The 27932-nt window shown below is 46.7% G+C and overlaps 1 protein-coding gene across 1 annotated transcript in view; it reads left to right on the top strand.

Annotated features, from left to right (window-relative positions):
- Positions 1-11536: 11536 nt before the first annotated feature.
- The window catches only part of LOC147089985 (C-type lectin domain family 6 member A-like), a 42944-nt gene continuing 26548 nt past the window's right edge, over positions 11537-27932 (top strand). The window contains exon 1 of the mRNA XM_085977195.1: positions 11537-11674. Within this exon, the coding sequence (XP_085833321.1) occupies positions 11587-11674 (88 nt within the window). The 5' untranslated portion in view covers positions 11537-11586. The remainder of the gene's footprint in view (positions 11675-27932) is intronic.

Consider the following 27932-nt stretch of genomic DNA (forward strand, 5'->3'; position numbering starts at 1 on the left):
AACCTACGACACTGTGACCTATACCGATGACAAAATGATCTAGACTGCTAATACAGAGAACTAGAATTGTGACAAATTGACCTACACCGGTGACACAGTGTCGTAGACCTTTTGACACAGTGACCTAGACATGTGATACAGTGACCTAGACATGCGACAGTGACGTTGACCTGTGACACAGTGACCTAGACATGTGACAGTGATCTAGATATGTGATACAGTGAGCTAGGCATGTGACACAGTGACCTAGATATGTGAGACAGTGAGCTAGACATGTGACACCGTGAGCTAGACAGGTGACACAGCGACCTAGGCCTGAGACACTTTGAGTTAGACAGTTGAGACTGTGAACGAGACAAGTGACAAGGTGATCTAGAGCTCTGACATTGTGACATATGCCGGTGAAACAGTGACCTAGACATGTGCCACAGTGAAATAGACAGGTGTCATACTGACCTAGATCAGTGCCACAATGAGATTATTGGGTGAACTAATTGCGATGTTTAAGATGATTAAGATCATTAAAGCAACCTTTCTCATAATTTAACCCTTTTAGCCCAGGTAGAATTCCACTGAATCTGCGCTGCACACTTTCCAAGGCTAACATATCCTTCCTGTGCCCAGAGTTGAATACGACACTCCAGATGGGGTCTCACTAGAGCTCTGCACAGCTGTAACATAACTTCCATCACTTTGTAGTCCAGCCCTCTTGAGGAATGTGGTAAACCACTGTTTGTATTCCACTGTGTACATGCCTGTACATGCCTCGGCTGAATCCTCCCACGAATCCAGGTATAAAGGTGACTGCTCCACAGCCCCTTTGTATTCTGGACCGGTCGACCACTCGAGGCACACCTTCATTCTCTTGTTAATAAAAGCCTGTTAATTACTCGCTTAATCTCAGTCTTTTGAGTTATTGATAGTGCATCAATTTTATTAACAAGATTTTATAATGGAGAAGATCCTCACACCAGCATGCCTAGACTTAGACCATCGGGAGGCGGACGCATCCACCAAGTTTACTCACTGGCTGAGGTGCTTTGAAAAATTCCTGATCGCCTCCGCTGAAACGGTCAAATCGGATGAGGACAAACTGGATGTCCTGACCTCCAAAGTGAACCACCGAGTGTACTCGGTCATCCAAGACGCGACCTCGTACGCGGATGCTATCAAGCTCCTCAAGGACCAGTACACGCGCCCAGTGAATGAAGTGTACGCCAGGCACCTCCTGGGGAGTCGTAAACAACAACCTGGGGAATCGACCGAGGAATACCTTCAGGCACTGTCTGTGTTTGGCCGGGCCTGTGGTTGTAAGGATGTAAAGGCTGCCGTGTACACAGAGGAACTTATCCGGGACGCTTTTGTAGCGGGCCACAGGTCCAATTACACCCGACAGCAACTGTTGGAGCAGAGTGACCTCGACCTCAACAAGGCCTCTGAACTCGCACTATCATTGGACGCAGCCTACCGGGGCATGGATGCCTACTCCTCTGCACCGTGGACGCCGCGGGGAATGACAGCCTGGGACACGGTAGGACCGTCTCATAGCACCGTGCCACCCCAGCCACATCCCAGCAACGGCCCAACTACCGCAGAAGTGTCCCAAGGCCAGACAGCAGTGCCCCAAGGCCAGAAATGCTACTTCTGTGGCCAGGCCAAACACCCCAGAGCGCGCTGCCCGGCGAAAAATGCGATCTGCTCGGGCTGCGGGAAGAAGGGACACTACGCCAGCATCTGCAGGGCCAAAGCCACCCCGAACCCCAGCAGCACCGCGTGTGGGCCGTGCAGGCCGCCATCTTGGGCCTCCCCAGCCATGTGCGAACCACCAGAACAGCAGCCATTTTGGACGCCTCCAGCCACATGGGGATCATGGATGCCGCCATCTTGGATGACAGCCGGGACGCAGCAGGCCCCCAACACCACCTCATCTGATACCCACAGCGACACACCGACCCCTACGCTGGCCTCCGTTACACTGGACCAAGCGAGACCGCACCAGCTGGCCAGTTCCACAATGGACATTAAGGTAAATGGTCACGAAACAATCTGCCTTTTTGACTCTGGGAGCACGGAGAGCTTCATCCACCCCGACACAGTGCGGTGTTGCTCTCTCCCAGTCCTGCCTATGCACCAGCGGATTTCTATGGCCTCCGAGTCCCAGTCGGTGGACATTGGTGGCTACTGCATGGTGACACTCGTAGTAGATGGGACTGTGTATGATAATTTTAAACTTCTGGTCCTGCCCGACCTCTCTGCTGCCATTCTACTGGGGTTAGATTTTCAGTGCCATCTTAAAAGTGTTACGATGGCGTACGGTGGACCCCTCCCCCCACTCACAGTCCGCAGCCAGCAGCTTCCAAATTGTCCGCCGCGCACCAGGTGCAACCTCTCCACACTCAGAGACACCCCCCCCCCCACTGTTTGCTAACCTCACCCCCAACTGTAAGCCCATCGCCACAAAGAGCAGGCGATACAGTGCCGGGGACAGGGTTTTCATTAAAACCGAAGTGGAGCGGCTCCTGAAGGAAGGGATTATTGAGGGCAGCACCAGCCCCTGGCAAGCCCAGGTTGTCGTCGTTAAGACCGGCAAGAAGCAGCGCCTGGTCATCGACTACAGCCAGACAATAAATCGCTACACCCTGCTGGACGCCTACCCACTCCCCCGCATAGCTGATATGGTCAACCAGATCACGCAGTACCGCGTCTTCTCGACCATTGACCTGAAATCAGCGTACCACCAGCTCCCTATCCGCCCTAAGGACCGCCAGTATACTGCCTTGAGGCAAACAGCCGCCTCTATCACTTCCTTAGGGTTCCCTTTGGCGTCACCAACGGGGTCTCCGTCTTCCAAAGGGAGATGGACCGGATGGTCGATCAAAATGCGTTGCAGGCCACTTTCCCATATCTGGACAATGTGACCATCTGTGGCCATGACTTGCAGGACCATGACGCAAACCTCGAAAAATTCCTCTGCACCGCCAAACTCCTCAACCTGACGTATAACAAGGAGAAGTGCATATTCCGCACAACCCGCCTCACCATCCTTGGCTGTGTTGTGGAACACGGAGTCATCGGCCCCGACCCCGACCGGATGCGTCCCCTTATGGAACTCCCACTGCCCCACTGCCTCAAGGCCCTGAAGAGGTGCCTAGGGTTTTTCTCTTATTACGCCCAGTGGGTCCCCTACTATGCGGACAAGGCCCGTCCGCTGATCAAGTCCACCTCTTTTCCCGTGACGGCAGAGGCCCGCTTAGCCTTCCACCGTATCAAGGAAGACATTGCCAAAGCCACCATGCATGCAGTGGATGAATCCATCCCCTTCCAGGTGGAAAGCGATGCGTCCGAGTTTGCCCTGGCCGCTACCCTCAATCAGGCGGGGAGACCAGTGGCATTCTTTTCATGAACCCTCCAGGGCCCGGAGACCAGACACTCCACTGTTGAGAAGGAGGCCCAGGCTATTGTGGAGGCTGTGCGTCATTGGAGGCACTACCTGGCTGGAAAACGATTTACCCTGCTCACTGACCAGCGTTCAGTTGCTTTCATGTTTAACAACAAGCAGAGGGGCAAAATCAAAAACGACAAGATCTTGAGGTGGAGAATCGAACTTTCCACCTACAATTACGAGATCTTGTACCAGCCCGGGAAGCTCAATGAACCCTCGGATGCTCTATCGCGTGTCCCCTGTGCCAGCGCGCAGATCGATAGACTGCGGGCCCTCCACAATGACCTCTGCCACCTGGGGGTCACCAGGTTCTTCCACTTCATCAAGGCCCGCAACCTGCCTTACTCCATTGAGGAGGTCAGGACCATGACCAGGAACTGCCAAGTCTGCGCTGAGTGCAAACCGCACTTTTATAGACCAGACAGGGCTCACCTGATAAAAGCCACTCGCCCCTTCGAGCGCCTGAGCGTTGATTTTAAAGGGCCTCTCCCCTCCTCCGACCGCAATGTGTACTTCCTCAATATTATTGATGAGTACTCCCGTTTCCCGTTCGCCATCCCCTGCCTGGACATGACCAGTGCCACGGTCATTAAATGTCTGAACGACCTCTTCACCCTGTTCGGTTTCCCCAGCTATATCCATTGCGACCGGGGCTCATCGTTTATGAGCGACGAACTCCATCAGAACCTGTTAGCTAGGGGTATTGCCACAAGCAGGACCACCAGTTACAACCCCCGGGGGAATGGACAGGTAGAAAGAGAGAATGCGACAGTTTGGAAGGCCGCCCTGCTAGCCTTAAAGTCTAGGGGCCTTCCGACCTCCCGCTGGCAGGATGTGCTCCCCGATGCGCTCCACTCTATTTGGTCACTGCTCTGCACTGCCACTAACGCCACCCCTCATGAGAAAATGTTTGTCTTCCCAAGGAAGTCCACATCAGGGACATTGCTACCACCATGGCTGACGTCCCCAGGGCCGGTCCTACTGAGAAGACACGTGAGGACCCATAAAATGGACCCCCTGGTCTAGAGGGTCGACCTCCTCCACGCCAACCCCCAGTATGCTTACATTGCGTACCCGGACGGGCAGGAGGACACAGTCTCCATAAGAGACCTCGCACCCTTGGGGGCCGCAGTAACCCACTACCCACTACCACCCCCCCACGATCCGATATCCAGCCCCGGCAGATGGCAGGCCTGGGCCCCACGACCCGCTTGACATCTACGAGGACTACACACCAGTGCCCCAGCCTACGCAGGACTCTACGCCGGAAGCTTCACTTCCCCTGCCGTCGCCACGTCGATCACAGTGGCAGACAAGACCTCCGGAGAGACTCCAGTACATTAACTTTTAATACACTTCACCCCGCTGGACTCAATTTTAAACAAGGGGTGAATGTGGTAAACCACTGTTTGTATTCCACTGTGTACATGCCTGTACATGCCTCGGCTGACTCCTCCCACGAATCCAGGTATAAAGGTGACTGCTCCACAGCCCCTTTGTATTCTGGACCGGTCGACCACTCGAGGCACACCTTCATTCTCTTGTTAATAAAAGCCTGTTAATTACTCGCTTAATCTCAGTCTTTTGAGTTATTGATAGCGCATCATAACATAACTTCCATCACTTTGTAGCCCAGCCCTCTTGAGGTAAAGGTCAACATTCCATTAGCCATTTGAATTATTTTTTGGTACCTGCCACGATTTTTTAGTGATTTCTGTTCTTGGTCCTCTTAATCTAACTGCTCTTCCACAGTTCCTAACTTCCAGCCATTCAGTAAATTCTCTGATCCGTTTTTCTTCAGCCGAATGTAGATGACTTCACACTATCTCACGTTAATCTCCATCTGCCACTGTTTTTCCGACTCATTGTTCTAACAATGTCCCTTTGCAACATTCTGCTCCCACCTGCATTATTCCAGCACCACCTAACTTAGCATCGCCAACAGATTAAGATATATGGCTCTCTATTCCTTCATCCTTGTCACTATAAATATAGTGTAATTCTGCGCACCAGAACAGATCACTGAGGACACCACTCGACTCATCCTGACAAAGTAAGTAAATATCCAATATCCCCAATCTCTGTCTCCGAACACAAAACTTAGCCAAGCCAATAGTTTGCCTCTATTATCATGCGCTCTATCTTTTGTTAACGATCTATTAGTGGCATCACGATTTGCCACCCCAAACTTCGGGGTGTGGCAAACAGTGATGATGATATCAATCAGCTGCAACCGGATATAGAAAGGCTAGCAGAATGGGCAGACAAGTGGCAGATGGAATTTAATAGGGAGAAGTGTGAGGTGATGCAGTTTGGAAGAAGGAGCAGGGAAAGGCAATATTGACTTAATGGCACAGTTTTAAAAAGTGTGCAGGGAAATAGGGAACTGGGAGTTAATGTTCATTATTCCCTGAAGGAAGCAGGACAACGTGAGAGTGTGGTTAACAAAGCATATGGGATCTTGGACTTCATAAATAGAGATATTGAGCAAAAAAGTAGAGAAATTATGTTGAAATTCTATAAAGTGCTTGTTCGGCCACAACTGGAGTATTGCATCCAGTTCTGGTCACCACTCTTTATGAACGATGTGAAGGGCCTTGAGAGGGTGCAAAGGAGATTTACAAGAATGGTTCCGGAGATGCGGGCTCCTAGCTACAAGGGCAGGTTGGAGAAGCTGGATTTGTTTTCAATGGAGCAAAAGAGGTTGAGGGCTGATTTGATAGAGGTGTACAAGATTGGATAATCTACACGGTGAAAAGCTGTTCCCATTAGTTGATGGTACAAGGACTAGGGGACACAGATTTAAGGCAACAGATACAGGAGGGATGTGAGGAAAAACTCCTTTATGCATCAAGTGATGATTGTAGTGATCAATAGCATGTCATTCTATAGTGGACACTAGGTGGAGCTGTGTAGAGCTGTATATAGCTGTATGTTTAAGACTACATTACCCATGAGGCACTAGGCTACCCAGAAGGCAACGGTCAAGATGGTATCCTGCACACAGGAGCACACATGGAAGCCTCTACAGATACTGTACCTAGAGAACGTGTACTGAATAAATAACTAGCTAGAAGCTAGCTGTGTTCATAATAAGAATGTCTAGTTATTAATGAACATAACAATGATGACATGGAATTCGCTGCTGATGGAATTGATGGAAGCGGAGACACTCACTGTTTTCAAGGGGAAACTGGATAGGCACTTGAGGGAAATAAATGTGCAGAGCTATGTGGTTAGAGAGGAAGAATGGGACTGACTGAATTGCTCTACAGAGAGCTGGCACGGACTCGATGGGACAAATGGCCTCCTTCCGTGCCCTTATGACGTTATGACTCTGTGACCCTGTGATTTTATTTATATAGAGCCTTCAACGTAGTAAAACTTCCCAAAACGCTTCACAACATCGTTATATAACAACGTTTGACACTGAGTCGCACAGGGAGATATTGGGGCAAATAATCAAAAGCTTGGTCAAGAGGTAGATTTTAAGGAGCACCTTAAAGGAGGAAAGAGAGGTAAAGCGGCCGAGAGGTGCTAATGGAATTCGAGAGCTAAGGCCTCGGCAGCTGAAGGCACGGCCACCAATTGCTAAGCGATTAAAATCAGGGATCCCCAAGAGGCCGGAATTTGAGGAGCGCTGCTATCTCGGAGGGCTTTGGTTCTGCAGGAGATTTCAGAGATATGGAGGTCCAGGCTAGCAAGGGATTTGAAAACAAGGATGCAAATTCTAGAATCGAAGCGTTGCTGAACTGGGAGCCAATGTAACTCAGCGAGTGCAGGCATGATGGGTGAACGGGACTTGGTGCGATTTAGGGCACAGGCAGCAGAGTTTGGGATTTCCTCAAGTTTATGGAGGGTAGAGCGCGGGAGGTCAGTCAGGATGAGGATAAAGATGTACCTGAGCTGTAACAGGTGTAACTCGAAATACAGACATCTTTATCCTCAGACACAGCTAGCTTAATATGAACTAATTGTTCCAGAGGCTGTTAAGAATCTTTTCAAAATTGGGAATAAAGGCAAGCTTCCCTCTATTGATATTGTGACGCCAACACACACGGACCAGAGGAATTTTCTTCCATGGTGAGAAAATGCAATACTGGTGTTATTACAATCTTTTAAACCAGAATATTCAATTCTACCTTCCAAGTTTTGGCAAAGCTCAATAGAAATTGATGATTTACTAACAGATGGAACACTGCTTGGGGCGGAGGGGAAGTGGCAGTGGTGGAGGTCGGCGAAGTTTGGGGGTTTCCTTTGAGCCGTTTCACTGTAGAATCCAGCGTGGGTCATCAGAGAGAGGAACTTATCACTGCACCAGCCTGATGTGTGTCCATAAATAGGACTCAAATTTCACAAGATTGTACACTGGCCCGTCTGCACGGGGACATCCACAGTTTCCGTCAGAATATCAGAACATTTAGAGAGCTTTTTGATGAACTTGCGTTTATACAATTTCATATTTTGCAAATGACACAGAGCACGATCACGTAATAAACAATGGGAAAGATTTCAGACTTCAGGAGGAAATTGACAGACTGGTGAAATGGGCAGACACATGGCAGATATATTTTAACGTAGAGAAGTGTGAAGTGATGTATTTTGCAAAGAAAAATGAGGGGAGAGAATATTTACTGAATGTTACAATTTAAAAGGGGTGCATGAACAGAGGAACCTGTGTGTATATACAAAATGCTTTGAAGCTGGTAGGACAAGTTGAGAACGTAGTCATACGTGATCCTTGGCTTGAAACATGAGGCATAGAGTAAAAAAGCAAGGACATGATGCAATATATTTATAAATCATTGGTTAAGTCTCAACTGTTAGATATAATTCTTAAGGCTTACGGTATCAAGGGATATGGGGAGAAAGCTGGGACAGGGTACTGAATTTGGATGATCAGCCATGATCTCATTAAATGGCGGAGCAGGCTCGAGGGCCCGAATGGCCTACTCCTGCTCCTATCTTCTATTTTTCTATGTTTCTATGTAACTGGAGTATTGTGTCCAATTCTTGGAGAGGTTGCAGAGGAGAATCACTAGAATAGTATGAGGGATCAGGGACTCCAGTTACTTGGAGTGACTAGTGAAACTGGCATTCATCTATTATAGCAAAGAAAGTTAACGGGATATTTGAGAGATGGGTACAAAATCAGGAAGTCTTTTGATAGAGTAATTAAGGAGAAAGACTTTGCACTGACAGGAGAGCCGGTAACAAGAGGACACCAATTTCAGTAATTGAGGAATGAGCTAGAGGGATGTTGAGGAAACAAAACAATTATGGAGTGAGATTTTATTATCTGTAATGTGCTACATGAAAGTGGAGTGGACGCAGATTAATTATTCATTTTCAAACGTGAATTGGATAAATATGTGAAAGGGAGAACGTTGCAGGGCTATGCTTAAAGAGAAGGGGAGTGGGGTTCTTTGGATAGCTTTTTCACAGGCACGATGGGCAGAATTGTTTCCTTCTGTGTTTTAATATTCTTTGATTCTAAGATTACAAATTAGACGCATAATTTAATAGTGAAGAACTAACTCACAGGTTTCTGTCAGCTATCAGGACACAAATTACCCTGAATCGTTTTTTGGGAATATCCCAGATGTTTACCACATTTTCTGTACCCCAGTTACTGCTCTTCACTGACTGGTTAAACTGCTGAGTCTGATTTATTTACATACAAATGAATATATTGATGTAAATAAAATACTTAAGATTTCCATTGCAGTATAATAACGAATCATATATATGATATTAACTAGTCGGACATATTATTAAATTAAAAAGACTGGTTCAAAAAATTTTAGCTTTTCTCAGGAATTTATTGGTAATACAATTCCTGAATGGGAAATTACGCATGATGCAGGGAGAAGGGTTTTTTAAGTGTTGAGACCTTAAAGATCACGGATTTAAATTCCATTGCCTGGCTGGAACAGGGTGGAACCCTCTTTATCACCCGTTTTACACCAGGCCTGATTTTATTCTTCACTGGGTGTTAAATTCCCCGAGTCATCAGCGCTAAACGGGCCGCAGGAAACCGGGAGCCCATTTTAAATCACAAGCGATTCTCTATTCCCTTGAAGTCAATGTAAAATATTATGGTGGAGTGTAGAACGGGTTGTCGATTTGTTACCAGCCGTATTGTGCTGCCGCCCAAGGAGACTTTCACCCCCATTGAATTGGAAATAAAACCGGGCCTCTTGTAAAAGGGGCTCCCGACCCTAAGCAGCCCCGTTCGCACGAACGGGGTTTATTTAAATCGAGGCTTTGACAGTTAGACGGAATAACATGATGTAGAAGTCCATGCTGGGCGAATAGAGAACTGAAGCTACAAGTGTCTTCACGGAATGCTGCAAAGTTATTTCTTTGAGATAAAAGCGTAGCTGAGAAGAATGAGCGGCTTTGATTAAATTCTCGTTCAAAACAACGGTTATGCATCATCCATTTGGAACATAAGCACATGAGAATTAGGAGCAGGAATAGGCCACATATGCCTTCGAGCCTGCTCCGCCATTCAATAAGTTCATGACTGATCTACAAACTCAACTCCACTTTCCTGCCCGATCTCCATATCCCTTGATAATCCTGGAGTCCAAAAATCTAACTATCTCAGCCTGAAATATACTCAACGACTCAGCGTCCACAGCCCTTTCGGGCAGAGAATTCCAAAGATTCAAAACCCTCTGAGTGAAGAAATTCCTGCTCATCTCAGTCCTCATTGTCCATCCCCTTGGCCTGAGACTGTGAGCCCTAGGTCTAGACTCTCTAACCAGGGGAAACAACCTTTCTAAATCTACCCTATCAAGCACCCTCAGAATTAGAGAGCAATTAAACGTTTACATGTTATATAGGTTGCGACTTATATAATTATTAAAAGTTTCTTGACTATCACAAGAATATTTTGGAAGGTAAATTGAAATAATATTCTAGAGCACAAAGGGATTTTCATTCATTCGTGGGACGTGACCATTGCCTGCAAGACAGGCATTCAATGCCCAGGGCCAAAGCATTTTCCAAGGTAGCAGGCCAGATATTGTCTTTCTATGTGCCAGTTGTTCGCTAATAAAGAAAGATAGAGCCATACATATATAGTAATATGCAGTAATAACCCATAAAATTACACATAGATATCTGTATGTGTGTGCATGCATGAAGTGGAGAAAATAGTAGATATTGATACTACATAGAGACAGAGAGAGAGATTTACAGATTTAATATCAATGAACCAAATATATGTGTGTGTGTTTGTGTAATTATAATATTTAGAAATTACTAGCCAATTGAAGACAATGGCCCCGATGTTTACGGGGAAGTGGGGAAGGTGCTGAGGTGTGGCAGGTGATGAAGATAGAAATTAGAATCCGGCTAGGCGTGGGTCGTGGAAGTCCTTCTGTATTGAACACCAGGACCTCATTATCCATTTTTTACTCCCGTTTCTCGCCAGGTTGGCGGTCAAATTGACATCCTGGTGGGCTGCCAGTCGCTAAAAACAAGTGGCAGGAGCTCCCGACCATGGACCCTTGGCGTCGGGCCCCACAAATCGGGGGGAGGGATGATCAGCGATCTGGGCTGCTGATGGGGCAGGGGGAGAGAGAACATCACGGGAGTGGAGACAGTCGGTGATATGGGCTTGAGGGGCAGAGAGAGGCCGATGCGGAAGGGGGTAAGTGGGGGATTGGGGCTCATGGGCTGGTAGTGCTTGAATTGGATTGGTCGCGATCGGTTGCAGGGAGAGATGCCATTGGGGCCGGATTGGGGGGAATGTTGCTGATCACGGCAGGTAGAGAGAGAGGTTGCAAACGGCAGAGGCAAGGCTGAAGGTTTCACTGACTGGCCAGCGGGGGTACTAGTGCTCCTTCTGCCACACAAGAAGTGCTAAACAGGCACTTACATTGTGGATCCGGCAGCTCCCACCTCCCTTTTTCTGCTGGGATGCACCACCTCTGGGAAACCCGCCCGACATCAGTAAACATTAGTCCCGCTCCCAATGCATTGTGGAAGCCCGAGTTAAATATGTAATTTAAGGTCCCGCCTCTCCACGTGGCTGGGATGTCACAAACCCCACCTCCGACAAAGGGCACTGTTCCCTTTTACACCACCCCTGAACAACACAGCTTCACAGACGCTGCACACTGATCAGCGGAATGGAAGCTGATATCACTTATGCAGACCTGAAGTTCTCGCAAACTTCTCGACAGCAACAACTTCCAGCATCTCCGTCCAGAAATGCAGGTACATGAGCCGTTTGTTCGGTAAATAACAACGTAGCTTTAAGTTAATATATATATATATATATGGTGGACGTGTGTGTTTACAGTAACTCAATCTAGCACTACAACTCAAGCCGTATAAATTCTCAGTGAGCCAAAGTACACTGCTGTCCTCCTGCACCTACCATGGCATTTGTTCATGTTTGCATTGCCAGGAACAGCAGCAGGAGCCTTTGCTGACTGAAGTAAACCATATCTTGTTGAACACCTTGATTTTTAACGTTACTTATGTGCAGAACCAAGCTATTGCGGCCATTGATGTTTCCCTTAACCGTTATTTTCTACAGTAACTTGTTGATTTTGATTACATGTTCATGGTTTAGAACAGATGTTTCCTGTGCAACCGGAGGCCTAAAGGAAGTCGCAATATATTTACAGTAAAAAAAAATTGCACAACCAACTCTTTCTTTCACAACTGGATCATAAATACATATTTTTTCAATTAAGAATTAAAAGTATTGCTGCCCCATTATTATCCAGTAAATGAACTATCCAAAATGATACTGCAAGATAGAGGTTACAAGGTGAACAACGAAGGATAGAAAAATGAAGTAGACCAATAAGCAGGTGCCATAGACAAATGGAATAGTGTACTACACAGGTGAGAAAGTGAACTAGACATGAGAGAAGCTGAAATGACAGGTGACGAAGAAAAGAGTATAGATGAAGTAAAACGATCCGAAAACAAACTAGAAAGAAACATAGAAGACAGGAGCAGGAGTAGGCCATTCGGCCCTTCGAGCCTGCTCCGCCATTCAATGAGATCATGGCTGATCATTCAAATTCAGTACCCTGTCCCTGCCTTCTCCCCATATCCCTTGATCCCTTTAGTCTTAAGAAATATATCCAACTCTGTCTTGAATACATTTAATGAACTGGCCTCCACCGCCCCCTGTGGCAGAGAATTCCACAGGTTCACCACTCTCTGGGTGAAGAAATTCCTCCTAATTTCAGTCCTAAATGGCTTACCCCTTATCCTTAGACTATGACACCTGCTTCTGGACTCCCCGGCCATCAGAAACATCCTTCCTGCATCAAATCTGTCCAGGCCTGACAGAATTTTATAGGCTTCGATGAGATCCCCTCTCAATCTTCTAAACTCCAGTGAGTATAAGCCCAATCAACACAATCTCCCTTCATACGTTATTCCTGCCATCCCAGGTATCAGCCTGGTGAATCTTCGCTGCACTCCTTCCATGGCAAGAACGTCCTTCCTCAGGTAAGGTGACCAAAACTGCACACATTACTCAAGGTGCGGTCTCACCAAGGCCCTGTACAACTGTAGCAAGACATCCTTGTTCTTGTACTCGAACCCTCTTGCTACGAAGGCCAACCATCCATTTGCCTTCTTAACTGCCTGCTGCACCTGCATGCTTACCTTCAGCGACTGGTGCACAAGAACACCCAGGTCTCTTTGCACTTCCCCTTCTCCCAATCTATTGCCATTCAAATAATTATCTGCCTTCCTGTTTTTGCCACCAAAGTGGATAACCTCACATTTATCCACATTATAGTGCATTTGCCATGTTTCTGCCCAATCACCCAACCTGTCCAAATCATATTGGCGTTTCACGACATCCTCATCACAGCATACCGTCCCACCCAGCTTTGTGTCGTCTGCAAATTTGGAGATATTACATCCAATTCCCTCGTCCAGATCATTAATATATATTGTGAACAGCTGGGGTACTAGGAACGATCCTTGCGGTACCCCACTAGTCATTGCCTGCCACTCGGAAAACGACCCGTTTATTCCAACTCTTTGCTCTCTGTCCACCATCCAGTTCTCTATCCAAGTCAATACCTTGCCCCCAATCCCATGTGCCTTAATTTTGCACGCTAATCTCTTATGTGGGACCTTATCGAAAGCCTTCTGAAAGTCCAAATACACCACATCCACTGGTTCTCCCTTATCTATTTTACCAGTTACATCCTCAAAAAATTCCAGTAGATTAGTCAAGCATGATTTACCTTTTGTAAATCCATGTTGACTTTGTCCGATCCTATCACTGCTTTCCAAGTGCTCTGCTATTACATCTTTTATAATGGACTCTACCATTTTCCCCACTACCAATGTCAGGCTTACCGGATTATAATTCCCCGCATTTTCTCTACCACCTTTTTTGAATAGTGGGGTAACATTAGCTACCCTCCAATCCATGGGTACTGTTCCAGAGTCTATCGAGTTCTGAAAGATGACCAGCAATGCATCTACTATTTCTAGTACCACTTCCTTAAGTGCCCCGGGATGTAGATTATCAGGCCCTGGGGATTTATCGGCCTTCAGTCCCATCAATTTTCCAAACATCATTTCCCTACAAATACTGATTTCTTTCAGTTTCACCCTTTCTTCAGACCCCATGTTCCCCGGCATCTCTGGGAGGTTATTTGTGTCCTCCTTTGTGAAGACAGAACCAAAATATGTATTTAGTTGGTCTGCCATTTCTTTGTTCCCCATTATAAATTCCCCTAATTCTGACTGCAAGGGACCTATGCTTGACTTCACCAATCTTTTTCTCTTCACATATCTATAGAAGCTTTTACAGTCAGTTTTTATGTTCTGTGCAAGCTTACTCTCATATTCTAGTTTCCCTTTCTTAATTAATCCCTTTGTCCTCTTTGTTGAATCCTAAACTGTTCCCAATCCTCAGGATTATTGCTTTTTCTGGCCAATTTATATGTCCTCTTCTTGGAACTTATGCTATCCCTAATTTCCCTTGTTAGCCACGGTTGAGTCACCTTTTTTGTTTTATTTTTATGCCAAATTGGGATGAACAAATTCTGTAGCTCATCCATTCGGTCTTTGAAAGTTTGCCATTGCCTATCCGCCATCAACCCTTTGAGTGCCATTCCCCAATCAATCCTACCCAACTCGCTCCTCAGACCATCGAAGTTTCCTTTATTTAAATTAAGGACCCTAGTCTCTGAGTCAACTACTTCATTCTCCATCTTAATGAAGAATTCGATCACATTATGATCGCTCCGACCCAAGGGGCCTCGTACAACAAGATTGCTAATTAATCCTTTCTCGTTACATAATACCCAGTCTAAGATGGCCTGATCTCTGGTTGGTTCCTCGACATATTGGTCCAGGAAACCATCCCTTAAGCACTCCAGGAATCCCTCCTCCACAGTATTGTTACTAATTTGGTTGGCCCAATCTATATGTAGATTAAAGTCATCCATGATGACTGCTGTGCCCTTATTGCACGCTTCTTTAATTTCCCTTTTAATGCCATCCCCAACCTTTCCCTTACTGTTTGGAAGTCTATATACCACTCCCACTAACGTTTTTTTCCCCTTAGTATTTCTCAATTCTACCCATACAGATTCCACATCATCATAACTAATATCCTTCATTACAATTGTCTTAATCCCTTCTTTAACCAGTAATGCTACCCCCACCTCCCCTTCCTTTTTGCCTATCTTCCCTGAATATCGAATACCCCTGGATGTTGAGTTCCCAGTCTTGGCCATCCTTGAACCACGTTTCCATAATCCCAACCAAATCATATTCTTTTACCTCTATTTGCGCAGACAATTCATCCACCTTATTACAAATGCTCCTCGCATTAAGACACAAAGCCTTCAGGCTTGTTTTTTTAAAGAACGTATGATCCAGACAGGAGGCATAGTGACATAGACAGCTGACACGGTGACCCAGGCAGGTGACACAGTGACATAGACCGGTGACATGGTGCAACCGATAATTGACACAGTGACATGGACTGATGACACAATAACCTAGGCAGGTTACATAAAGAACTAGACAAGTGATGCAGTGACCTAGATAGGTGACATAGAGAACTAGACAGGCTCTACGCTAACATAGACAGTTAGGAATGTGATGTAGAGCTATGAAACAGTGAATTGGAAAGGTGTCACATTCATCTAGACCGGTGACACAGTGAACAAGACAGGTGACACGATGACCTACACAGGTGCCACAGTGAACTTGGCCTGTGGCACGGTGAGCTAGATAGGTGACACTGTGAGGTAGACAGGTGCTCAGTGAAATAGATAGGTGACATAGTGACGTAAACCTGTGCCACAGTAACCCAGACTGTTGACACAGAGAACCACAGAGGGGACAAGTGACCTAGACAAGTGACACAGAGACATAGACCTGTGAACCTGTAACCTACACAGGTGTCTCAGAAAGCTAGACCAGTGACACGGTAAACTAGACCTTTGACACAGTGACCTAGATAGGTGACACAGTGAGCTAGACAGGTGACACCATGAACTCGACAGGTGGCATACTGATCTAGACCAGTGCCACAATGACCCAGACAGGTGGGAGATGAGTGGTGCAGGTGACACAATGAGCGAGGCGATTGAAAGTTGAAATATTTAGGTAATTGTGTACGCAGGCAGGTGAGACATGAACCAGGCAAGTGAGAGATTAACCATTCAGGTGAGACAGTGAACCAGACAGGCGAGAAGATGAACCAAACAGGTAATAGATGATCGATTCAGGTGCGGCGGTGAGCGAGGTGGGTAAATGTTAACGATTCAGGTGACAGAGTGAGAGATGCGACAACGAAATAAACATTTGATTGTGGGATGTACACAGATGAGAAGGCAATAATGAAAAAGTGGCTTAACACCGGTGAGGACTGGGCACTTAATTTTCAAGGGTAAAAGTTTTTCAGAAAAGATACGGAAGGATAAAAGGGAGAAGGGTGACAATGCTGATTAAGGAAGACACTGTAGTGTTGGAAAGGGAGGATGTTCTTGAGGGGACAAGGACAGAATCCATTTGATTAGAGTTGAGGTGCAAAAAGGGTATGATCATGCGACTGGAGGTATTCGATAGGACTCCAAATAGTGAGGGTGAGGTGGAGGAGCCAATCTGCAGGGAAATCGCAGGTTAATTCAAGAGCTATTGTATGGTGATATTATGGGATTTAGTTACCCAAATATTGATTGGGATAATGCTAGTGCAAAGGGAAAGGAGGGGGAGGAATTTCTGAAATGTGTTCTGGTGAATTTCCTTGACCAATATGTTCTTGGCTGAACTGGGAAGGAGCATTGCGGGATCAGGTGCTGGAGAATGAGGTGGGCCAGGTCGACCAAGTGTCTGTCGTAGAAGACTTGGGTACGAGTGATCATCGTATCATTAGATTTAGATTAGCAATGGAGAGGAGCAAGGAACAATCTAGAGTGGAATGTCTAAACTGTAATTAGGCTAACTTCAATGAGAAGCGAAAGGATCTAACCAAGTTAAAATGGAAACAAAGACAGACAGGAAAAACTGTAATGGAACAATTGGTGATCTTTAAGGAGGAGATGTTCCAAGTACAGGCTCGATACATTCCAACAAGAGGGACGGGTAAGGGAACCAAAGCAAGGGATCCTGGGATGACGATGGTGACAGAGAAGACGATGAAACAAAAAGAGAGGGTGTATGATGCATGTCATGTGAATTCTTCATGGGAGAACTAGATCAAATACAATAAGTTGAGAGGGGATGTGAAGATGAAAATAAGATTGGCAAAGAGAGAATATGGGAGTAGCATGGCGTTTAGCATAAACGGGAACCCAAAAATCTTCTAACGGAATGTAAACAGTAAGCGGGTAGTAAGAGGTGGGGAGGGGCCTTGTAGAGACAAAGAAGGTGATACATGCTTCGAGACGCAGAGCAATGCTAGAATCCTCAATGAGTACTGTGTATCGGTGTTTACTAAGAAGGTGGATGCTGACAAAATATCTGTTGAAGTGGAAAAGAAAGAAGTAATGGAGGGGTGAAAATTGATAAGAGAGGTTGTACTAGAAAGGCTGGGAATGCTTAGAATGGTAAGGTCGCCTGTCGAGAGGGCTTGCATCCCAGGTTGCTAAGGGAATTGGAGGAGGAGATGGCGCAAGGGCTTGCCATAATTTTCCAATCTTCCCTAGATGCGGGGAGAGGTGCCTGAAGATTGGAAAGTGGCAAATATGACACCATTGTTCAAGAAAGGGTGTAAGGACAATCCTAATAACTACAGGGCGGTCAGTTTAACATCATTGGTGGTTAATGTATTGGACACAATAATCAAGGAACAAATTAACGGGCACTTGGAGTAGTTTAAGCTAATTATGGAGAGCCAACACGGATTTGTAAAAGGCAGATCGTGTTTGACTAAATTAATTTAACTTTTTTGATGAAGGAACAGAGAGGATTGATGAAGGGAATGCAATGGATGTTGTCTACTTGGATTTTTGGAGCGCGTTTGGCAAAGTACCACATAGAAGGCTGGTTAACAAAACTGAGGCTCAATGAATAGGTAGGTCAGTGGCAGCTTAGAAAAGGAATTGGCGAGTTGTGGTAAACGACTGTTTTTCAGACTGGAGGAGCGCACACAGTGGTGTTTCCCAAGGGTCAGTGCTGGGGCCACAGCTTTTTTGATATATATAAATGACCTCGATATTGGAATACAGAGTAGATTTTCTTAAGTTGCCGATGACACCAAACCTGGAGGTGTGAAAACAGTGAAGATGAATACAATCGACTGCAACAGGACATAGAAAGGCTAGCAGAATGGGCAGACAAGTGGCAAATGAAATTTAATACAGAGAAATGTGAGGTGATGCATTTTGGCAGGAGGAACAGGGAGAGGCAATATAAACTTAATGGCACAGATTTAATGAGTTTGCCAAGACAGAGGGACCTGGGAGTTAATTTGCATAGGTCCCTGAAGGTGGTAGGCCATATCGAGAGAGTGGTGAACAAAATATATTGGATCTTGGGCTTCATAAATAGAGGTACCGAGTACAAAAGTAGAAAAGTTATGCTGGACCTTTATACAGCGCTGGTTAGGCCACAACTGGAGTATTGCATCCAGCTCAGGTCACCACACTTTAGGAAGGTTGTGAAGACCCTTGAGAGGGTGCAGAGGAGATTTATCAGAATGGTTCCGGGGATGGGGGATCTTAGCTACAAGGTCAGGTTGGAGAAGCTGGAATTGTTTTCCATTAGACCAAAGGAGGTTGCGGGGTGATTTGATAGATGTGTACAAGATAAGGATGGGTTTGGATAAGTTGGACGGGAAAAGGCTGTCCCATTAGTTGACTTTGCAAGGACTAGCGGGCACAGATTTAAGGTTTTGAGCAAGAGATTCAGGGGGAACGTGAGGGGAAACATTTTTACGTAACGAGTTGTGATGATCTGGAATTCGCTGCCGACGGAAGTGGTGAAAGCAGAGACACTCAATGCTTTCAAGGGGACACTGGATAGGCACTTGAGGGATATAAGCTTGCAGGGCTAAGGGGATAGAGCGGGCAATGGGACTGACTGGATTGCTCTACAGGGAGCCGGCACGGACATGATGGGCCGATTGGCCTCCTTCTGTGCCGTTATGACTATATGGCCTAGAAATTGGGTATAGCCCCGCTTGGGGTGTTAGAATTGGCGCAGCGCAAAGTTTATAGCCAGACGCAACTTATCACCACCTGGCGCGATATTGGGTTGCATTGCCCCTAAAGGTGATTGAGGCGTGAATTCAGGCATTAAACGGGACTCCTAAGGTGCTAAACTTCCGGCGCAACCCAATATTGGAGCGGACGGGCGCAGTGCAGGTGCTCTCAATTACCGATGACCACGAGACTTGCAGGCGCCAGCCAGCTCTTAAAGGGGTGGGTCAGTCAGCTTCAGCATCCACACTCTGCGCCTTGCAGGCCTCAGAATCGGTGCAGGCCCTTCTCTGGCGCTAAAAACTTGGACCAGACGGAGAAGGTGAGACAGAGAGCGGAGCACTTCACCAATGAGGCTCTGGAGCAAATGGTGGCCGCAGTGGAACACCGGCGAGATGTTCTCTACCCAGACAATGGCAGGAGGCTGAATCATAAGGACTACCGACGAGCTTGTAGGGATGTATGCCAGAGGGTCAACTCCAGCAGCATGGTGACCAGGAGCCCTGTCCAATGCAGAAAGAAATTCAACGACCTCGCTCGGGTCATGAGGGTGGGTGTTGTTTCTGCAAACTTCTGCATCCCTTCATTTGCACCTGACTTTATGGCTACAGGGTGGCCTGTGCCTCATTGGCCATCTGCCAGCAAGCACCCATGGCCCTTTCTGGGCACACACATGCACATTTGACTCAGGGCATCATGTAAGGGCTCTTGCACCATGGGGGGCATGAGATGATCACTCAGGGCATCAGGTAACATAACTTCCCCTCCTTTCCCCTGCAGTCCAAGCTGGGGATGATTGGCAAAGACCAGCTTCGCACTGGTGGAGGGCCTCCACAAGTGGTCGCTCTCACGGATCTCGGGGAGAGAGTCCACCAGATTCTTGGAGGACGTCTGAGTGGTCCTCTAACCACTGCAGCTGCCGACCCCATTGTCGACAGCGATGGTAAGGTTCTCACCTTTTACAACTGTCTCCTTCCACTTGTTCCCCCCGCCAGCATGCTTTCTCACTGTGGACCCATGTCATAGCCTTGCCACAATCTGGCATCCCTTGCTGCCAAGCTGTCCTTTTGCTGAAGCCACTCTTCCACCTCCCTACTTTCAGATGCTGCATCACCAGCTCGGGAGCTGGGCCCTCAAGCTGCCAGTGCCAGTGCCTCCAAAGGCTCAATGAGAAAAGTACTGTCCAACAGAAGGTCAGCAACTCTCTCCAGCAACGATCAGATTGGCCAGACCAAATGGCTGCAACTTTTATACTAGTGCTGTCCCCTTTAAATAGCACCCCCCGAGTCTGAGAAGGGCCTGGGAACGCTCCATCCAACTGTCACGAATAGCGCCAGGCAGAAAGGTTGCGGGCGCTACCGAATATCCGGTCCGGGGCGCCAAAAAGGCGTTGCACACTGAAATAACATCATGATCTGCCTGCACCCACGGGCACGTGCAAAGAGTTAGCGCCGGCACCAAAAGGATACTCAATATGGGAGGTGGCGCTATATTCACTGTGCCCGCCCAAAAATTGGGTAATGCCCCAATTCTCGGGCTCTTTCGGCGCTAATCGCTGGCACTACCAACCGAATTTCTAGGCCATATATGACTCTTAGGCCTAGAAATTGAATGGGCTTTGCGCCCATTTTACGGCACTAGAGGTCATTGCGCTGGACTTACAGCCGGTTCAGAAATTCCCTGGGGCCCTACCATCGGCGGTAGACCGGTTGCTCTGCGCTGGCACCGATGACGTCATCGGTGTGCGCAGCATCCCGGTTGCCGTGGTGACGGGCCCCAGCGCCGAAATTGAGTTGCGGCCGCCTCGCCCGTGGCAGCCGCAACTAAGACTCTGGCAACCGAGTCTTACAGGAGTTTGCGCCGGCGCATTAAGGTCGCGCGGCGGCCGGCCGCTTTCCCGCCGGCCGCCTGCCTGCACCTCCCTCCCCGGACTCCTCCACCACCCCCCCGCGGAACAGATGCTTCTGGGCTGCGAGCCCGGCACTTCCCCGAGGTGCCGGGCTCATTTATGTGAAGATTTTACCGGCCAGCGGGTGGGTGCAGGCAGCTCCTCCTTAACTGAAGGAGGAGGCCTGCACTTCCCGAGCCTGCCGCACTGCATCGGGCGCCACAGCGCCGGAATAGCGCCGCAATGCGGCAGGTAGCGCCCATTTTCAGGCGCAAACACCCTTCAGTAGCGCCAGCAGCCGTTTGGGCGCGGCGCTACTGAATTTTTGGCGCGCGCAGGGGGACTTAGCGCCGGCGCTAACTTTCCGGCGCTAAAGCCCTGGCGCGGCGCCAACTGAATTTCTAGGCCTATGACTCTCTGATTCATACATGTGCCAAGATGAAATTGGTGTGTGCGAACGTGAGATTGGATAGTGAGAAGGTTGTCTAAACAAGTGAGAAAGTGAACAAAACAGAATATATGGTCAACTAGATTAACTGAGATGGTGAACTTTCACTGGTGAGTAAGTGAACTACACAGCTAAGTAAATACAACAGGTGAACAAGCAAATATGATTTTTGCATATACATTTGGAACGTTTTTAAGTCTCCAACTCTCATAGTCTCAGCGTTCGTCATGACGGTGAAGCCCAGATTATTCTGGGGTCTGAGGTCAACAGTAACGTTGAGAGAGCCAGGTGCTTATGCTTGTTAAAGATGTCATTTCCAGGCCATCAAACGACAGGTTGAAAATATCTTGTGGGTGCTGTGTGCAGACAAGCCTGGTCACGTGCCGTTAATGAAGATTCAGAGGGCAACATTCTAACCTGAATATTTGTGACATAGTCACACCACCGAATATGGTGGATGAAGCAGTGACGCCACTAAACCATTGGATAATTTTTCGAATGCTGTGCTTGCGAGACAATTCATGTACCTGATTTATCTAGGAAAATTGGAGTGAAGCTGGTTTTATACAGGCCATGCTTTGTTGGAAGCAAAAGATGTGATGACCATATTTTCTTGTCCACGTCCTGCATTACCTGGCGCCTCAGGGCAATTCGGTATCGTATTTCTGGTTTGCTTGAACATGACTCGTGGAACAGTGATCCTCAATATGTAAACCGCTTCACCCAAACCACAGCTTTAACTGAAATCTCTAGAGTAGAGGGATGTGAGAGAAAGCTGCGGAGTGAATGGATCATTGTCTTCTTTCAATTAACTGGTATGCTTGAAGGGCCAATTATAAAGTCAACTGCATGAGTCAAATGTTTAACTAGTCAACTGAGCACGTGAACTAGTCAGCTAAGGAGCTGGACTACCCTAGTTGTAAGATTGAATAGGCAGGTGAAAAAGATGAGGAACACACGTGAAAGTTGAAAGAGGCAAGTTAAAAGTGGAAATAAGCAGGTGAGATGGTAAACTAATAGTTGAGTTTGTTAACTGTTGAGGTAAGAGTATAAACTGAACGGCAAATAGATGAATTATCAAGTGAGAAGGTGAAGAAGCTAAGTGCGATAGTGAATAGGGCAGTTTGGAAGGCAAATGGCAGTGCTGTGGTTATAGATCTCAGCTCACAGCCCAGAGACATTAATTGAAATATCACCAGGATAATCTGTTTAAACTCAATTCAATCAAGCTGGCCATTTATGCAAGAGGTCCAGAATAAATAGCCACGCAAGCTTCCACATTTTCGGAAAAAATGTTTCACAAAATATGCAGTAGACGAGGGTGAAGGAGGCCTTTACAGGTGACATATTGAACTATGCACGTGTGAATTGGAAATTGAGAAGTTGAGAAGTCGGAACCTGAGCAGAGAAATTGAATTACATATTTGGGAATGAGAACTAGAAAAGTGAGGAGGCGAGTCACTTAGACAAGTGAGAATGTGAGATACACTAACGAGAAACTGGAAGCATGCAAGCGAAAAGTTAGGTAGAAAGGTGACGTAGATAAGTGAGAAGTTCAGCTGCTTAGATGTTGAGGTGAGCCATTACTGTATAGAAGGTGAAATAAACAAGAGAGAATATGAACCAGACAGCCGGGAAAGTGAGTGGCCAGGACAGAAGATGAACTGTAGAGGCGAAATGTTGAACCTCACAGGTGAGAAAGTGAAAAGGACAGGTGAGCAGGTGAAACAGACAATTAAGAAGGTGCGCTGAACTGATTAGAAGGTGAACTAGACATCTCTGAAGGTCAACTAATAAAAGAGAGAATGTAATCATGATATAGATGAACTGGTGAAGTAAAAATTAATTTTTTTTGTTATTATTCGTTTATGGGATGCTGGCGTCGCTGGCAATTCCCATTCCTAATTGCCCTTGAGAAGGTGGTGGTGAGCAGCCTTCTTGAACCGCTGCAGTCCATGTGGTGAATGTACTCCCATGTGTTAGTTAGGGAGTTCTAGGGTTTTGAGCCAGCGACGATGAAGGATCTGTGATATACTTCTACGTCAAGACGGAGTGTGATTTGGAGGGAAACTTGGAGGTGTTGGTGTTCCCATGTTGTCCTTGTCCTTCTAGGTGTAAGAGGTCACAGATTTGGGAGGTGCTCCCGAAGATACCTTGGCGAGTTGCTGCAGTGCATCTTGTAGATAGTACACACTGCAGCCACGGTACGCTGATGGTGGAGGGAATGAATGTTTAAGGTGGTTGATGGGGTGCCAATCAAGCGGGATGCTTCGCCCAAGATGGTGTCGAGATTCTTGAGTGATGTTGGAGCTGCACTCATCCAGGCAAATACAAAAATTGCATCACGCTCCTTACTTGTGTCTTGTAGATGGTAGAAATCCTTTAGGGTGTCAGGAGGTGAGACATAGAAATATAGAAGCCCTGTGAGCCTGCTCCGCCATTCAATGAGATCATGACTGATCATCCAAATTCAGTACCCTGTCCCTGCCTTCTCCCCATCTCCCTTGATCCCATTAGCCTCAATAAATATATCCAACTCTTTCTTGAATATATTAATGAACTGGCCTCCACCGCCCTCTGTGGCAGAGAATTCCATAGGTTCACCACCCTCTGGGTGAAGAAATTCCTCCTCATTTCAGTCCTAAATGGCTTACCCCTTATCCTTAGACTATGACCCCTGGTTCTGGACTCCCCGGCCATCAGAAACATCCTTTCTGCATCTAGTCTGTCCAGACCTGTCATAATTTTATAGGTTTCGATGAGATCCCCACTCAATCTTCTAAACTCCAGTGAGTATAAGCCCAATCGACACAATCGCTCCTCATACGTCATTCCTGCCATCCCAGGTATCAGCCTGGTGAATCTTCGCTGCATTCCTTCCATGGCAAGAACGTCCTTCCTCAGGTAAGGTGACCAAAACTGCACACAATACTCAAGGTGCGGTCTCACCAAGGCCCTGTACAACTGTAGCAAGACATCCTTGTTCCTGTACTCGAACCCTCTTGCTACGAAGGCCAACATACCATTTGCCTTCTTAACCGCCTGCTGCACCTGCATGCTTACCTTCAGCGACTGGTGCACAATAACACCCAGGTTTCTTTGCACTTCCCCTTCTCCCAATCTATTGCCATTCAAATAATAATCTACCTTCCTGTTTTTGCCACCAAAGTGGATAACCTCACATTTATCCACATTACAGCGCATTTGCCATGTTTCTGCCCAATCACCCAACCTGTCCAAATCGTACTGGAGTTTCGCGACATCCTCTTCACAGCTTACCCTCCCACCTAACTTTGTGTCGTCTGCAAATATGGAGATATTACATCCAATTCCCTCGTCCAGATCATTAATATATTTTGTGAACAGCTGGGGTCCTAGGACCGATCCTTGCGGTACCCCACTAGTCACTGCCTGCCACTCGGAAAATGACCCGTTTATTCCAGCTCTTTGCTTTCTGTCCGCCAACCAGTTCTCTATCCAAGTCAATACCTTGCCCCCAAACCCACGTGCTTTAATTTTGCACGCTAATCTCTTATGTGGGACCCTATCGAAAGCCTTCTGAAAGTCCAAATACACCACATCTACAGGTTCTCCCTTATCTATTTTACCAGTTACATCCTCAAAAAATTCCAGTAGATTCGTCAAGCATGATTTACCTTTTGTAAATCCATGTTGACTTTGTCCGATCCTGTCACTGCTTTCCAAGTGCTCTGCTATTACATCTTTTATAATAAACTCTAGCATTTTCCCCACTATCGATGTCAGGCTTACCGGCCTATAATTATCCGCTTTTTCTCTACCACCTTTTTTGAATAGTGGGGTAACATTAGCTACCCTCCAATCCATGGGTACCGTTCCAGAATCTATCGAGTTCTGGAAGATGACCAGCAATGCTTCTACTATCTCTAGGGCCACTTCCTTAAGTAGCCTGGGATGTAGACCATCAGACCCTGGGGATTTATCAGCCTTCAGTCCCATCAATTTTCCTAACACCATTTCCCTACAAATACTGATTTCTTTCAGTTCCTCCCATTCATCAGACCCTATTTTCCCTCGCATCTCTGGGAAGTTATTTGTGTCCTCCTTTGTGAAGACAGAACCAAAGTATGTATTTAGTTGGTCTGCCATTTCCTTGTTTCCCATTATAAATTCCCCTGATTCTGACTGTAAGGGACCTACGCTTGACTTCACCAATGTTTTTCTCTTCACATATCTATAAAAGCTTTTACAGTCAGGTTTTATGTTACCTGATAGCTTACTCTCATATTCTATTTTCCCTTTCTTAATTAATCCCTTTGTCCTCCATTGTTGACTCTTAAACTGCTCCCAATCCTCAGGATTATTGCTTTTTCTAGCCAATTTATATGTCCTCTCCTTGGATCTTATGCTATCCCTAATTTCCCTTGTTAGCCACGGTTGATTCACCTTTATTGTTTTATTTTTATGCCAAACTGGGATGAACAAATTCTGAAGCTCATCCATTCGGTCTTTGAATGTTTGCGATTGCCTATCCACCGTCAACCCTTTGAGTGCAATTCCCCAATCAATCCTACCCAACTCGCTCCTCAGACCATCGTAGTTTCCTTTATTTAAATTGAGGACACTTGTCTCTGAGTCAACTATTTCATTCTCCATCTTAATGAAGAAATCGATCATATTATGATCGCTCCGACCCAAGGGGCCTCGTACAACAAGATTGCTAATTAATCCTTTCTCATTACATAATACCCAGTCTAAGATAGCCTGATCTCTGGTTGGTTCCTCGACATATTGGTCCAGGAAAACAACCCGTAAACACTCCAGGAATTCCTCCTCCACAGTATTGTTACTAATTTGGTTGGCCCAATCTATATGTAGATTAAAGTCACCCATTATGACTGCTGTGCCCTTATTGCACGCTTCTTTAATTTCCCTTTTGATGCCATCCCCAACCTCCGCCTTACTGTTTGGAGGTCTATATACCAATCCCACTAATGTTTTTTTCCCCTTAGTATTTCTCATTTCCACCCATACAGATTCCACATCATCAGAGCTAATATCCTTCATTACAATTGTATTAATCCCTTCTTTAACCAGTAATGGTACCCCACCTCCCTTTCCTTTTTGCCTTTCTTTCCTGAATATCGAATACCCCTGGATGTTGAGTTCCCAGTCTTGGCCATCCTTGAGCCACGTTTCTGTAAGCCCAATCAAATCTTATTCGTTTACCTCTATTTGCGCAGCCAATTCATCCACCTTATTACAAATGCTCCTCGCATTAAGACACAAAGCCTTCAGGTTTGTTTTTTTAAGTCTCTTAGACCTATTAGAATTATTATTTACTGTGGCCACGTTTGATTTAAACCATTGATTTCTCTGACTGCCACTTTTGTTTTTCTCCTTCCTATCTTTTGCTTTTATCCCTGTTTTCCTTTCCTCTGTCTCCCTGCTCAGGTTCCCAGCCCCCTGCCATTTTAGTTTTAACCCCCCCGAACAGTGCTAGCAAACCTCCCCGCAAGGATATTTGTCCCGCTCTGGTTCAGGTGCAACCCGTCTGACTAGTACAAGTCCCACCTTCCCCAGAAGCAGGCCCAGTGATCCAGGAAACTAAAGCCCTCCTTCCTGCACCAACTCTTTAGCCATGCATTGATTGGCTCTATCCTCCTATTCCTATACTCACTAGCATGTGGCACTGGGAGTAATCCAGAGATTACAACCTTTGAGGTCCTACTCTTTAATCTGCCACCTAGCTCCCTAAATTCTTGCTGCAGGACCTCATCCCTCTTCCTACCTATGTCGTTGGTCCCAATGTGAACCATGACCTCTGCCTGTTCACCCTCCCCCTTCATAATGCACTGCAGCCATTCAGTGACATCCTTGACCCTGGCACCAGGGAGGCAACAAACCATCCTGGAGTCACATCTACGGCCACAGAAATGCCTATCTGTTGCCCTTACGATAGAATCCCCTACCACTATTTGCTCTCCTACTCTTTTTCCTCCCTTGCTGAGCAGCAGAAGCACCCCTGGTGCCAGGAAGTTGGCTGCTGCTGCCTTCCCCTGGTGAGTCATCCCCCTCAACAGTATCCAAATTTGTATAACTGTTTGAAAGGGGGATGGCCACAGGGGACCCCTGCACTACCTGCCTGCGCCTAGTACACTGCCTGTTGGTCACCCATTCCCTTTCTTCCTGTCCAACATCTACCTGTGGTGTGTCCAACTCCCTAAATCACGATATCCCGAGCATCATGAACGCTCCAGTATGCATCCAATCGCAGCTCCAGTGCCGCAATGTGGTCTGTCAGTAGCTGCAGCAGGGTGCACTTCCTGCGCACGTAGTTGTCAGGGACACAGGAAGTGTCCCTGAGTTTCCACATATCGCAGGTGGAGCATATCATGGGGCCGGGCTGTCCTGGCATGATTTACCCTTGAATTAATTGAGTGTAAATTAAATCAATCAATCCCACTAATTACACTACAGTTAAATAGTTTACCAAAAGTCCCCGCTACACCA

The sequence above is a fragment of the Somniosus microcephalus genome, unplaced genomic scaffold, assembly GCF_052327205.1.
Source record: "Somniosus microcephalus isolate GS21.2 unplaced genomic scaffold, FLI_Smic_1.0 unresolved_chr4, whole genome shotgun sequence".
Taxonomy (NCBI): Eukaryota; Metazoa; Chordata; class Chondrichthyes; order Squaliformes; family Somniosidae; genus Somniosus; species Somniosus microcephalus.